The sequence below is a fragment of the Polistes dominula genome, unplaced genomic scaffold (assembly GCF_049000335.1).
Source record: "Polistes dominula isolate Pdom_NZ unplaced genomic scaffold, Pdom_raw_medaka contig_20, whole genome shotgun sequence".
NCBI classification, from domain to species: Eukaryota; Metazoa; Arthropoda; class Insecta; order Hymenoptera; family Vespidae; genus Polistes; species Polistes dominula.
This window is the reverse complement of record NW_028301147.1, coordinates 5,777,815-5,794,170: the sequence shown is the minus strand read 5'-3', so window position 1 is coordinate 5,794,170 and position 16,356 is coordinate 5,777,815. Positions and strand designations below refer to the sequence as shown.

The following is a 16,356-nucleotide window of genomic DNA, read 5'->3' as shown; positions in this document are numbered from 1 at the left end:
CATTGCACGGCCGCAGTCGAGTCATTATGCAGGTACTGCCTGTCACTTTGGCTCGTCGTGACCGCAGACCGACATCGCCGATTCGAGTTCTCTCCCTTTCCTTCTCTCTTTCCCCTCCTATCTCTCTCTCTCTCTCTCTCTCTCTCTTTATTTCCCTCCTGTTCACCCTCATTCTCTTCCTTCCCTTTCTCTGTCTCTGTCTCTTCCTCTCTTTTTGTTTCTCTCTTATTCCCACTTTCAGCTTTGACAATTCCAAGGATTTCGTCACCGATACCATAGTCAAGTCATTGAATATGTTATAGCGTCATTAATGATTCTTTTTGATATACGATCGAGGGTAAACAATAAACCAGGAAACCTGTTCGATGTCTAAAGTTAACGTTTAAACAGAGCTTAATTTCTCTCCTTTGAATTAAATGTAACACGAATAAACATTAATTTCTATCTTTATTAACTTATTATAGATAATCTTTTTATTAAATATTTATTTAAACGATACGTTGTTGTTTTATTTTTCTTCATTCTTTTTCTTATTTAATCGAGATTTTAATTTACTATTGTAATAATTATTTTGATACTACGTAAAATTTGATTCGATGTACAATTTCTCCTTACCTATTACAAGTAAACAAGTCTCATATTTTCTTTATAAGTAATTGAGAATCGAGTTATAACAATATACCGAGAATACGATTGAACGAGGTCGATTGTTTAGCTAATTGGATGCAATATGTGGTCATGTAAAAGTGCATTGATATTGTGTTTCGGAAGAATCGATTTTAGTATATATTTATATACTTGTGCATGTAATTGTTGTATACAATTTCGATATTAATCGTGCATATCATATTCTATGGAATGTCGTCTAGTTTAACGTAATTCAAATGGAAGGGTAGACAAAGGAGGGATTGAAAGTTGAGGAAGGAAAGGGGGAGGAGGAGGGAGTTCATAAATCGCAAAATCAACTAAATCCTTTTTATAGGATCGAGTTGCGTGACTGGAGCTTTCTGACCTTTAAGATTTCTTTCACAAAGTCTATTCGCGTATATACGGATATATTGTATGTCCGAACAGCTTCTCTGTGTGTACATACATATGTTGGTGAGTATAGAAACGACTGATTCACGAGTAGCTCGTTTTACTGGCACGGTCGGGGTTAGTCCGAGTAGTGGTTGGCTCGTACTACTAGCATCCGTGTCCTCGTCTCGGTCAAAGGTACTATCGATCTTTTTTGTCTTTCTCTTTTTCCCCCCTTTTTAATCACTTTCGACCGAACTGACGTAGTCCTTGCGGATTACGTCCCGAGTCGATGAAATTGAGAGCAATGGAAATCGGGCGAATCGACGTTATTGTTTACGCTAAAGTTCTTTTTCGTTCTTGTAATTATTTGTCTTCCATTATCGAATAAAATTTGATATTATTAAATATATATATATTTAATAATATCAGACAACACAAAATATTTTATAATTAATTATAATACTTATTGCATCTCGTAAAATTGTTATAGGTTCGGTGAAGTTAAATGAATTTCATAAAAATTTCCGAACGTGATTAATATACAATGAAATTGTATTATGTGATATTATATTTAATTAACAACTTATTAAGGATTTTATTAACGATACAGATATAATATATATCCTTAATTCTGTTAAGTTTTATTCTACTACTCATATTATTATTATTATTATAAATATAAGAAGAGACAGGCTGTCTAATTGCAGATAAACACATATATAGAACACGTTCCTTTAACTTCAGTTGCCCTAAGGTCTCAGGTTCAACTATTTCTGCAATCCTTTCTAATCCCTCACTTTCGCGACAAAATCTTTGTTAATGTATGAGATATAACATTAACATATTATACCAAATATATAATTACATAAAAGTATTCGTATGTAAAGATTTCTTTTTGATAAAATTTTTAATTTCTTTTTCAAGATGTTAAAAAGTTCTTTTATTAATATTACTATTCCCATAAAATTCTATTAAAAAATGAATAATTCAATTTATGCAAACGTGTACATTCCTTTTGTTAAATACCGATGTTTATTTTTTTGTATAGACTGTTGGATAAATAAAATTGTAAGATTAAATGGAAGATAGTACTCAAAAGATGATCTTCAGAAAGGTTATTCTTAAAGTCGACCTTCAATCGGCTATAGGTGAACTCTCGATCTCCGACCTTTTCGAGTAGGAAAGTTCGAACGGTGATCCAAGTTTGAAAGCACGCTACTCAGAAGGGCACATTGGTCGAAAGAAGAAGGGTTACTGGTCGGAGAGGTGAAGAGGCGAGTGTGCGACTTCCGCGTAAGCGACCTCGATAAAAGGGGTCTCGAAAGGAGGTCAGTTCTTTCTTCCTGGCTGTGTGGCCGGCTGCTGGCCGGGGGTTGGTACGTTGGTTCTCTCTTTCGGAATGACTCGGATTCATTCGTCTACGTTCGTATTGCTCTCTTTCTCTCTTTCTCTCTTTCTATCTTTCTCATTTTCTCTTATTACGGTTACGTATGTCTCTTTCTCTTTCTCCCTCTGTTATCACAGATTCATATATACGTATCTCTCTCTCTCTTTTTCCTAACTACACGGACGTATATATACATACATGCATACATACATTTGTCCCTTTCTCTCTCTTTCTCTTTCCCTTTGCCTTTCGGTTGCGCAGGGGATGGTGAAGAAGAGGGGAGAGGTTGAAAGAAGCAGGGGTTGTGCGCGCGCGACGCCGCAGGTATCGCGCGCAGGAGCCATCGTGTGCCGACGCCGGCAGGTGGAGGTGGTGGTTGAAGGTGAAGGAAGGGTGGAGGGGGGTCTCGCACAACGGTTCTCGTTCGTATGCTCGGCAGAGCCGTCGTCATTGGGCGTCGGGACGTCGCGACGACGCTCTTTTCCTCTCTATTTTTATCTCTCTCTCTCTTTCTCGTATATCAACTAACACACGCACAAACACGCGAAAATTCTTACTTTCTCTCTCTCTCACTCTTTTATGCTCACCTAACCCAAGGCGATCGCGCGCGCATTCGTTGAACGTTTCCGCGCGTGGATAAACGCGCCGTTCCGTTTCGTTCCGTTTCGTGTTCTGCTGCTGCTGTCAGTTTGCGATTAGCGTTCGCCGGTGCACACGCGCGCGCGCGCGCATCAACGCGCACCAGTATATAGTGCATTCTTTTCGGTTATTTCGGAAGTTTTATCGAAATCCTGTGTCATCGAGTAAAGTTATCTATTTACAGTATATATACCTGTATATACGTATATATGTATATTTATAGAAAATTACTTACTATTTATAGATTTTCGTTTATCTTGTTGTCAAATACGGATAGTGTTTAAAACATATTTTTATTCGTAATAGCGAATAAACGTACGTGATATATAGCTAAATATATACATACATATTATATTCATTGATATTTCAGCGTCGGGTGCATCAGAATCAGTGCGGCAAAGTTCGCGCGGATTTTAATCGTGCGCGAGCGCGCGCGCGCGCACACGCGATCGCTCGTGATTATTATTTCGACTCTATTGCAGAGATCCCACCTCACGCGAGGTGGGAATGAACGTTTTGTTCTGTTTTTATTTTCTTCTTATTTTTCTTTCAACTCACGGTGGTGTATAATAATATATATATAATAAATACATATACGTATATTGGAAAATAATTGAAAAAATCGATCATTCGATTATGATCGTACGATATTTGTAAGCATCGGTGTGCCGGTGAATCAACCGATGGGAGGGAAAAGAAGTCTTATTGTCGAGTTAGTTACGAAGAATGTCGATACTTGCCTAGATTGTCCTTTGGACATAGGCGATATATCGTGACAAGTGAAGGAGAACCTATCGCAAGATGGGACGGCCGACGTTGCGAGGATTGAGCGACGAAGGACAGATCGTTTTTGTCGCTGTCGCCGTCGCCGCCACCGCCGTCGCAGACATCCTTCTCGAGAGAAGACTTTCGAAATTCGAAGAAAGGATCAAGATCTCAAAATTATTCGGGAGAGGTTGAAAATAATCGAAAGAAGTTTACGGATGAAGCTCGATAAAGAAGTTGGTAGGAAAGGAGAAGGAGGTGGTGTTGGTGCTGGTGCTGGTGCTGAGGGTGGAAGTAGAGAAGGTTGTGAAAGAGGAAGAGGAGGAGGAGGAGGAGGCAAGGATTACCTTCCAAGAGGAAGGACGAGAGGACGAGTCATGTCACATGTCGTTCCTATGCACCTGCCACGTTTCGCGCCAATCGGCAAATTTCTCGTCGTTGCGATTCTCGTGCTATTTTCTTGTGCTACTCGTTTCGCTCGTGCTAGCGAATTTCCTGAAAGAGAATGCTGCGTCTTCCCAATACCCGAACCTACAGGAAGATCCACAGCCGCACCTATACCGACCGGCAGAAGTGGTATGTTTTATTTCATTTTTTTTTTTAACACTAATCGCTAATGTTAAACTCCCGCTCTAATTAGTAAATATAACCACTAAAATTTTATAAGAATTATATAGAAATATGATAGCTCTATGATACATTATTATTTTAATTATTTTTTTCATTATAAAGTATCTGTTTTTACCATATAGAGAATGAAGCATAGAGCGAACAAAATAAACCAAGTTTCGATCGACTGTCATGCATAAAATTATATCGTCAGAGTTAATTTTAGCAATCAAGTGACGCAACTACTAAATCTAATTTTATAACGTAAAAAACAAATACATTTATACTTATCAATCATTATATGCCAAGTGAATGGGCGTATGAAAAAAAGTTGTTTCGTTATACTATAACGATCAACGTAAACATGTCTATTTTTTATATCATTTTTGAAAAGTTCAACTTTTATATTTTACAATAATATATACCTATACATCGTAGGTTATATCATATTTTCTAATTTCCCGCCAATCACGTGATAGCTTCGACCGTCGGCTCGTCTTACAAGTTAGTCCTTCCATTATCATGCATTAATATCATTAAGATTCTATATTAATTTTATATAGAGCCCGAGTAAATCTATATATTTCACTAACGATCGATAAAAGAATTCTTTTAGTGATGTGAGTTAAAAAGGTGGTTGAAAGTTGTAAAGTGATAGTAGAACCGACGGAATTATAATAGAACGGCTTGTAGGTACTACTGGTGTCAGTCGTGAACTTCGTTCGAGGTTACACCCGATCGAAGGTTATATGTTGTTGTATATAGCGTTCAAGAAGTTTCGGCAAAGGACGTCATTTATATACTACGATAGAACTCTTTATCTCTTTTCTCTCTTTTTCTCTTTCTATTTTTTCTTTGTCTTTCTCTGTATCTCCTTCTCTCTGTCCCTTGTGACAAGTCGTTCTTATACATATATAGAGGCGTATAAAGGGTGAGACATGTAAAACAAACCACCCGAACATCTTTTATAGATTTTTTTACAGACATTCTTTGTAAACTACTGCAAAATTGTTATATGCTGATAAAACAATTTTTGTTTATCTAGTATGACAATGTTTATCTCATATTTTTCATTTGTTTCATTTTATATGAAATATATTTAATGATAGATATTTGGTTGATCAATCTTAAATGTTTCACCCTATATCAACTATAGTATATTGGCTCAACCACGCGACGCTACCCTCGAAGTGGGGCGTAAGTAATGAAAACCGATCAACCTTCGGCTCTCCGTGTAGGATGTTACATCGTTAGCGCGATAAATGCTTGGATAGAGAGCTCTCTCTCTCTTTCTCTTTCTCTCTTCCCTTGTACTCTCATCCTATTCGAAAGATCATAGAATCATGTTACCATTTATAACGGAGCATTGCAATAGTTCATAATAATTATAAATGATCCTCGTTAACGATGAGATCGGGTATACGGATATCGATTGATGAAAGTCGTAGGATTGTGTATAGATCATGAAACCTAAATTCCTTTTTATAGAATGAGTACAAGGGTAACGAAGAAAAATTATAGATCTTTAAAAATATCTTGTAAAATAAATATGTATTCGCACTTTTCCTAACGTTTTAAATAATATAACAAATATTTTGTAAGTAATATTACGTTCTTTGAAACTCGTTAATCATGAAATCCGTGTATTTTTGATTTTTTCCCTTAAACTTGATCAGCGATATTTTTTTTTTATCTTCTAAGAAAAAAAACCCGTTTAAGTATATGGATATAGAGTCGGGAGAAATAATCTTTAGATTCGTTTTTTCTCTACTTCCATTTTCCTTTTTTTACTTTTATCTTTTTCTTTTTTTTTTGTCACGGATGCGAAAATGCAGAAGGAGATGAAGGCGTCCGAGCATTTAAAAGAAAACACCGTCAAAGAATAAAAGTAAGCACGAAGTGGAGGTGGATGAGGAGACGTTAGAAGGCTATTTGTCTGTGTCTGTTCGTGTGTTTATATGCTTGTATTTCTCTGTGTGCACTGAAGGGTCACAAAGATGCGCTCCACGCTTGGTGGCATGTCTTCGTGTATTTTAAACGTCGGAAGACGACTCGTGGCGGTGGTGGAATGAAAATAAGTACACGCGGACGAGAAAGAGAGAGAAATAAAGACAGACAGATAGAGAGTGGGGAGAGGGAGAGAAAGAAGAAGCAGATAAATTAATACTACGAGAGTACGTACGAGAGGGATATAAAAAGAAAACTACTAGGATATAACGAACGATAGAGCAAGAGAGAAAGAGAAAGAGAAAGAGAAAGAGAAAGAGAGAGAGAGAAAGAGAAAGAGAGAGAGAGAGAAAGAGAAAGAGAAAGAGAGAGAGAGAAAGAGAAAGAGAAAGAGAGAGAGAGAGAGAGAGAAAGAGAGAAAGAGAGAGAGAGAGAGAAATAAACATAGAGAAGAAGGAGAGATAAAGGAGTAAAAGAAAAATGAGTGACAGAATAAGCAAGGAGGAAAGGGATAAAAAAGTGGCCTATTGACGTTAAATCGTACGGTGAGGCGCTTTCAAACGTCCCCACTATTTTCATGCGACCTACTTTGCGAGCCGTCCCGTAACGAGGTTGCTTTCGAACAAATTCAAAGTGCCTTCAAGTTGGTATTCTGGCTCGTTCGCTCGGCAATCCCGGAATTTTTGAACGGGCAATAACGTTGCGTCACGTGCCTGCGGGATTTTTCGCGTCTGTATTATGCCTAGCTCAATTTCACCCATACACAAGCATCACATCGCACACCTTCTCGCTTCCTACCCTTTTTTCTTTTTTTTTTTCTTATACTTTTTTTTTTGCCGGCTGGAGACGTGTTCCTTCAAAATGGGTCGGTGCGAAGACTCGTTAGTCTACGAAGACGAAGACGACGACGACGACGACGACGAAGACGACGACGACGAAGACGACGACGACGAAGACGACGACGACGAAGACGACGACGACGACGACGACGACGACGGCGATTAATCGTCGTCTTCGAAGAACGGTCTTGGTCTTTCTAGTATAGTAAGCGTTCACCCGAGTCTTCGTGTCGTACTCCTTACCTCAGCTATGCGTAAACAAGAAACGCTTGTCGCATCTCTTAGCGCGCTATTAATCATTATAATGCTAATGGGGGGAGGTAGCATAATGATTCCGATGGTACACCGGCATTACGGCTATTAGCGCGTAGTCCTGTATGCAGAAATTACTGAAGCTACGGCATACCGTTAGCCCACCGTTAGAATTTACACTCCTTGCTCGACGTCTCGAGATTTATCGTCTCTCTCTCTTATCCTACTGAAGAAAAGCATATAACTTTGGCACGTAAGTAAATAATTACGTACACTTCTCCAGTTATACAAAAACATTTCATTTCGTTCTAAAGTTCATTTATTTTTTTTGTCGAATGCAGAAATATTCTATACTGCATATACGATTATTCGAAAATAATTTGAATATTAAATTTTATTCTTAAACGATTATATTGTAATTATTGCATAGAATGATATAATTTTTATTATTAATATCACCTTACCTGTACGTCTCGAATATTATTGTACTCTTATTATTGCAATTTCGACGAATTATATGAGAAAAAAGTTCTTTTTTGGTGCTGCGCCGATATTAATGAGTATAACGAAGAAAATTCGTGTCACGAACGAGATTTCGAGCCCGTCTTTCGATTTATCCTTCCTACTTGACCCGGTTTCATTTCTTTATTTTTAAATGCCACTCAAGTTGTGTTGCCTTTTTCAAAACTATCATTGCTACTTGTATATATATCTTCGACAAAGAAATTATTAGACTTTGCGCAATTTCTCGTTAAAATATCTAATTAATTGGTCTTCTATATATAGTTATCCGTGTTACATTTTCCGCTTTCCTTTTTGTAATAGTTAACAGAAAGAGAATGAGAGAGATAGAGAAATTATCAATTAATTCGAAACTCACTTTTTGGTGACATCGATTTGATTTCTCCTTATTCTTTTTTTTTTTATTTTTTCCTAGTGCTGTTTCATGATAATTTTTCAGATCAAATTTGAAAATATTCATATTTGTCCTCTTTTAATTAAAACGTGTAATTGCTTTTTGATATATATATATATCAAATAATATAAAATTAATTATTAATATATATATATATATATATATATATATATATATATATATATATATATATATATATATATATATATATATATATTAATAATTAGTAAAAATGCCGTAAGATAAAGTAGCATTTATTACACCATCAAATATCGTCCTTTTTATTCGTAATTCAAATCGTCCCTTTAATTTGCCCCTTTAATTTGTCCCTTTTAAACAAAATTTTTCATTAAAATCCATTTTAATTCGTATTCAATATAATTTCTTCTTTTCACGATAGATATAACTACCGTTACTTTTTCATCTTTCTTTAATTAACAATATCTAGACGACGTTTAGGTGGCATTTAATTTGTTAAATATTCTCAACAGTGCCGAGAGATTAATAACATGCTCGTTAATCATTACGGAAAGCGGGTCTCACGTGTTCGCACAGAATCAACTCGTACGGCGTCATCGTCCATGCTCATAAACAAGTCTACTGGCTGGAATTTCTTCTACGATGAGCGAGTGAAATAGAAAGAGAGAGAGAGAAAGAAAGAGAAAGAGAGAGAGAGAGAGAGAGAGAGAGAGTTTCTCGACTCGGTTTTTCCGTTATTTAAGCCCTTTTTCCTTCTAAGCGTGTGTTCGTAGAGAGCATGCGCTCTCATAAGAACTTTTTCACTCGACGAAAAATGTTTACTTTACCTTTCCTTGCCTGCTACCTACTACTACTATTACTACTACTACAACACTATCATCACTATGTTCTTTTTATCTTTCTCTCTCTCACACACACACACACACACACTTTTTCTCTTTCTATTTCTTTTTTATGCATACATACATCCTCTAGCTGTGTTTCCTCTCGCGATGCCTCGAGACTTCTGGCATATATTGTCGAGTCAAAAATCAGAGAATGTCGATACACGTTTACGTAAAAATCGAATTTTATCTGTGAAAACACTACAAGGAAGCTTCTCCTACGATAAAAGTTACGTTCATCCGTTTATCTAGATGTTCTAAAGAAATTCGAAGGATTTCCTTAGAATAAATTCCAAACATTGTCTTTTACTACTACCAAATGATATTTTGATATTAATTCAGTAAGTAATATATGTCAGATATTAATCGAACACTGGCTCTCGCGTACCACTCACTCGTTAATCTTTCCTTTATTATCAAATAACTTACAATCATGTAAGTTATAAAAGGTTGACGTGGTTCATAAAGCTTTTCTGGAGATATATTATGTATGTAAGACTTAGATGGAAATTCATAGGTTGAAAAAGAGAAATATAGTTTTAATAAAACGCATTTTTAAATTGATGGTAAGAATGGGAATGATTATTTAGTCAGGTTATAAATAGTTTTTTTTTCGTATTTTTTTAAAATCATTTTTTCATCAGACGATTTTTTTTATTTTTTGATATTTTACATTTTCTAAGGTACCGAGTTTAGATTTGTAATGTGCATTTTTGCATTTTCTATAGCAATATATATTTTTAAACAATTTGGTTATAACATTCTGTCGTTAGAAAATTTTCGATGATTTTGTATCAGTAATATATCGATACACCGTCACTCAAACCCACATCTGATCCCTTGAAATTCAACGAAATCACCTCGATGTTTCCAACGAGCGTCAAATCCTTATTACAAAGCAACGATGCAGTGTAATACAGAGAGGTGACGCGTGTATCACGAAGAAAAGGGTAAATAACGCTCGGGAAACCAATATTGACAAAACTCCAGAGACAAAAGTTTCTTCTTTGAAGTTCAGGTTAACGAACTCACGGTAAAATTATGAAGAGTATTACTTAGAAAGAGAAAGAAATTAAAAGTGTGATAGGTGTAAACACAGATCGTAGAAAATGTTATTGGTAATGTTTACTCGGCTTATTGTTTAAAAGGATAAAAAATATTATTTAACACAAAAAATAATGCGGCTTACTTATTAACAAATATTCGTTTGCTCTCTGAATATCCCATTTATTCATAATGTTGCTAATAATGTAGCAGTAAATAAGTGTAGGAAAGAAAAAGAAAATAGTCGATGTTGCATGCTCGGTCGTTATAAGTTATTTCGAGTCACAGAGGGGAACGTGTATGACGTTCAAATAAAAAGATAATGATGAAAAGTTTTAATCGATGACGTATAAAGTAATCAGAAACTATAGGAAAGAGAGAGAGAGAGAGAGAGAGAGAGAGAGAGAGAAGGAGGGAGGAAAAGAGAAATAAAGGAAATAAAAGAGTCTACTTTGATTTGGACTTTTTCGTCGGTAGGAACACGACATAAAGTTTTGCCCCGTACCAAAACGAAAGAATCTTGAAAGCACGCACGCGAAAATGTTTCAACATTTAGAAAGTCGGGGGAACAACGTTGGCTATTCGTAACGTCGCTTGAATGAAACGACATTTTCGTTTTTTAAACGTCTGTACAAATTTTCGGATAAAAGTATAGCCGTTGGGAATATTGAATTTTTGTAGTATTTTATAAAAACGTGTATGTGGGTTAAAGCGCATTTTTAGCGCCGATACGAACAACCACACAAAGAGATTCGTTAGGGCTTACGAGTAAAATTCGCGTAAATAAATTACACGAGTATTTTCAAATAAAAGAGAGAGAGGGATAGAGTGATAGAGAGAGAGAGAGAGAGAGAGAGAGAGAGAGAGAGAGATGGAGAGAGATTTTCCATGGGAAAAGCATCGAATTCCTCGGACATAGTACAGCGTAAAGCGATCATTTTCTGGACTGCTATCTGGTGATCACGTAAATCCGTATACCGTAGCGTTGAGTTATGTTTGCGCTGCGCATTCGTCGACGCGTGAACATCGTTTGCATTCACTTGCAAAGACACAAGCACATCCGGTAGAGCGGTCGGAAGATTGGCAAGTAAACGTACATGAAACGGTGGATATGCGATTAAGCATTCTCGATGCATTCGCATCGTTGCAATCTGTGCGAGTGCCTGTCTGCCTGCTGCTACTACTGTTGTTGTTGCTGCTGTTGCTGCTGCTGCTGTTACTACCTACTACTGCTGGGTAATCAAACGCGATCTATCGCGCGCGAAATGCGTGACCATAGCATACTAATCCTTAAAAGGTTACAATATATCCCGACTTTTCATATTTTGAACGATAAATCAAGGATTCTTGAGGACTTGAAACAAGAGAAAAAGAGGGATGAAGAAGGAAGAGAGAAAAAAGAGACTGGACAAGGACTTAATCGCGAATCCCAGACGGTCGACGCTAAAAACTACTCGAGCTTCGTAAAGTTTCTCTCTCTCTTTTTCTGGTAGAGTAAAATCGGTAAACGTTTCGAGTGTTCGTGAATAATAAATCATGAAATAGTCTGAGTAGGAACGATTTAAACCTATAAATTTTCAAGCGTTCGTCCGATGAAATATTTTTAAAGTTCTTCTCCTCTTGCGATCTTAACGATTTGTTCGATAGTAGAACCCGCGAGCTATTTCACCTACGTATATATAGGTATCTACACATTCGTAGCCGCTCGTTACGATTCCACGAAATATAATTTAGGTAAGCCAAGGTAATACTTTAAATACTTTATAGTGTAGCCGATTCATTAATATACGATTGTTGAGTTGAAATCATCGATGCGAATATCACAATTTCGATGCTACCTTTAATTTAATTTAGTTAATACTGTTTATTAAATGTATATGGATATTCTTCTTATATTTTTCTCATTCACATTATCTATTAATTTGAGTTAATTGGTGCGCTACGGAGATAAATAATGCTATTAAATTTATTCAATTTGTTCGAACATTTGATTGGATAGAATTTCATAATGTCCGTTACTTATAATACATTGGATAATAATTTATCGTATACTTTAAGCGAGCTTGTGAAATCCTTGCCCACGTTATCAATCTATATCATTTTTTATTTACCATTAAATTTTATGTCAATATGATGATCTAAATAAATAAAAATTTTTATTTAAATAGAAACATCGTGCATATAACTAAAGTAGATAGAAACGACAAGGTCTCATAGCGATATGTATCCTATATATTTTATACTCTCGTATACTTATATAATATACGAGCAAACTCATGCTATGCACTAATAATATCTTTGCAAAGATCGAAGTAACTCCTTTTTAGAAAATTTTTCAAGAATTCGATAAATACTAGGTGAGATTTTTTGAGGAAAGAAATACGAATGGCGACTTAAAGGTAAAAGAAAGGTAAGGTGTTGAACGGTGTTACGTCGTAGCGAGGTGAACGAAAAGGAAAGAATGAAAGGAGTGTAAGAAAGAGAGAGAGAGAGCTTAAAGAGAAAGGAAAAGGAAAAAGAGGGTGATTTCGATCGAAGATCTTGACAAAAGTCGCATATTTTTATTCGCTGCAATGAAGGTGCAACGGCAGCAGGATGAAAGGGAAGAAAAAGTGAGAAAGAAAGGAGAAGGGTAAGAATCGAGTCGGTGTAGGGGTTGTTCGACACGAAAGCTCCGTGAACGAGCGCGTTCGCAGGCCTTATCGCGAAAAAGGGCCTACCCTTTAAACTCTTGGACTCTCTTGGCAAAGATCTAATCGTTCATTACTTTCCTTCGTTCTCTGCTTGGCTGCTCGATTTTCGTGTTCGGTCTTGCGTTCTTCGAAGGCTGCCTAAGTTAACCCTCTCTCTCACTCTCATATTCAAATGTTACCATCACAACTACATGTTTCCTACGTCGCTACGTAGGCTTTTCGCTTAACCAATCGTTGGTTCAACGTAGTCAACCGTTTACTGCCGTTCTGAGGCCACCATCGTCGTCCTTTTACAACGACAACGACAACGACAACGAGAACGACAACGACAACGATGATGAGGAGGAGGTAGAGCTAAAGGAGGAAAGGGAAAACGGCGAGTTTACACGCCACAAGGTGGCCCGTTAATGTTAGCACGCGAGGAAAAGCTTAAGGGCTTGCCTTTCCACAAGAAATGTCAGTTATTTCGATACAAGTCGACTTTTGAATCGAAACTCTCTACTCGATATCTCCAACAACATGCCTTGCAATCTATACTTTCAAACATATTTTATTCGATATATTTTTATACACCTCAATGCGAAATTATTTTCTTTTTTTTTCCTCATACTGGGTAGTTCATTTCTCAATGTTCTTGATATATAGAATATTTCATATAAGTAGTTATATAATTAATATATTTAAATGTCGGTAATTCTTTGATTAAAGAATCGTTTATTTGTGTTTATTCAAGTTATTGAAGAATTGTAAATAACTTAAGTACACAATGTTTAGATAGTATACATTAAAACTAAGTTTATCACTTTCTTGAACTGAACTATTCCATTAAATTCTGGAACATCCTGTATACTTGGTATGGTACTTGAAAGTCGATCGATGACCGAATCGCGCTCGAGTTATCCTCTGCGACTTTTGCTTTAATTAGCACGTTGCATCTTCGAGGAATCCACAAGAACGAAAAACTCGAAGAGCCTTTAAAATTTCATTTAGCTAACGTGTTTAATAACTTCTATGTGAATGCGTAAATGAACATGTACGTTTGCTTGTAGTCATACTCACTCACTCACTCACTCTCTCTCTCTCTCTCTTTATTTCTCTTTCTCTTTCTCTCCCTTTCTCATGTTCGTTAATGCGACGCTAATTCGATGGCATTACTCGGTGAACTGCCATCGAGCACTTTAATGGAATCGTTTCTCGACGACACGCGATCAAATTTAAATCCCCTGCATATAAGCTCGTGCAGTTCGCGCTTATTCGTATCGATGTCGAGAATATAGAATCGGATCGAGCTGTCTCGTTATGTGGAAAATGTTGCAATTACATACAGAACAATGAATTTGATCCGCAAACAATTGCAATTTATTATTCTTTTATGAGTTTCGATTAATTCGATTACTATCTATGACGTTCTATGAGTCATGAAAATTGCAAAACTTTTTATACACCTATATCATATATATATATATTTTTTTTATTTGTATATAACTAAATATTACTTCTTATTAACCCTTAAGTACCCACGCTATGAGATTTTTACTCATGCTCGGTTTCAATTTCAATTATTTATTTAAATTCAAATGTTAAGGCCACTTGAAATTTTTTTAACCTTCCGCAATTTTTATATTATTTTCAACTGTACAATAAAAAATTACTTATTTTCATTATCAATTTAAAAAAAATTTTTTTCGGAGGTCATGAGATTTTTTCTCATGACAAGAGTATCAATGGATGGAAAATTTCGCTGTTCGTCTGTATTCGGCATCATTCGGATGATTCCGCCAGACGATTGCGGCCATGTTTGTTTACATAAACACGCAAATCTACTTAGTGTAAAATATTTGTATCGGTTGTAATTTAGTTAAAAAAAATGCGCTTATAGATATTTTAATTTTTGACATATTTTAATATTTTAAAACTTAGTTAATTTTTGTTATATTCTAAAAGTTAATTTATTTACTAGATTTACATTCATTAATTATAAGTTATAAAATTATTTTATTGTTATTAGAAATTAAAATGCATTACGGTTTTTATGAAAAAAAAAAAAACTGATGCGCATGCACAGAAGCCGTGAGATTTTCTCTCATGGCAAGAGTAAAGAAGGTGAACCGAATAACGTGGATACTGAAGGGTTTATTATGAACATTTAAAAAATATCATTCATTTAAAAATTTACTATTCCATCTTAGAAGGTATATTGTCATTTTTGCATACGAGTTTAACGTACCTCGACTTTGTTCTAGTAGTAGTTCTTCATACAATATTGATGCGAAATCTCGATGAAAAGAGGATTCGAACTAGGATCGCTTCGTGTGATCACTTTTGTGCACTTTCAAGAGAAGTTTAACAAAGTTCGATCATCGAAGTTACTGTTGTAGTAGGAAGTAAGAAAAAGAGAAAGAGAAGCCATTACGAAGCTTGAGATAGTTTCTAAAGAGATACTCTGTTAAGTACTTACGTATAATGAGTCTGATACGTGAGAATAAATTGAAACATTAAAACGCAAATAACCACCCACACGTACAACATACATACAGACAAGAATATAAATACTTAATCATAGTGAAATTGGATAATTGTAATTAATTAAAAAAAAAAAAAAAAAAAAAACAGCGAATTTTCCGTCTAGGTTACTACAGTAGTTAACTTTGAAAATCGTTGGAAAACGTTTCGTGTTTTGGATAATTTGATATTTTTGTAATAGAGTTTTCTCACGAGAGCATGTATATACATCACATGTATAGATACATAGCACAGTTGCAACGCATTCAATTTTCTTTACTCGTCGGTATAGTCGAGGATCGAAACAGTTATGCTTTACCGTCAGATAACGCAAATCCTTTTTGTATGTATTTGTCCATTTGACATCCGTTTGAATATTTCAAAGTGTTACTTTGTAAATAATTTCGCTATCACCTATGAGAGAGAACTTGACGGTAACGTAGTCAGTATCCATAAACGTATATCAAACTGTATGTAGGTCCACAATGGCTTTGGAGGCTAATAATAGGAGAGCTAGATCAATAGCGATACTCTTGAAATCCTAAGTCGACTAATACTAATGACAAAGCAGAAAATTTGGGGGAATATGAATTACATGTAATGTAACAGAGTAGTCAATAAAATATGTATAAAAATCGAAGCTTTTATAAAGAGAAAAAAAGAAATTTCTATATATCGATGAATTTATAATTTGCTGTGAACTAACTGTGAATAATTGACGAGACACGTGACATGTTCGAGGGTCTGATCAAGGTTAAAAGTATATCGCGAGAATTATAAAGATGTTGAATATTCCGTTAATTCGTCGGTATTAGGCTGTTAGTTGTTGGCACAACGTGGGTCTCATTATTAGCGGCTCATGTCGACGGATTAGTACTGA

The 16,356-nt window shown here is 35.7% G+C and overlaps 1 protein-coding gene across 1 annotated transcript in view; it reads left to right on the top strand.

The window, feature by feature from the left end:
• The first annotated feature begins 2,760 nt into the window (after positions 1-2,760).
• Positions 2,761-16,356, top strand: part of Gfrl (Glial cell line-derived neurotrophic family receptor-like) — a 238,459-nt gene continuing 224,863 nt past the window's right edge. Inside the window, exon 1 of the mRNA XM_089177345.1 lies at positions 2,761-4,387. Coding sequence (XP_089033471.1) covers positions 4,030-4,387 — 358 coding nt within the window. The 5' untranslated portion in view covers positions 2,761-4,029. The remainder of the gene's footprint in view (positions 4,388-16,356) is intronic.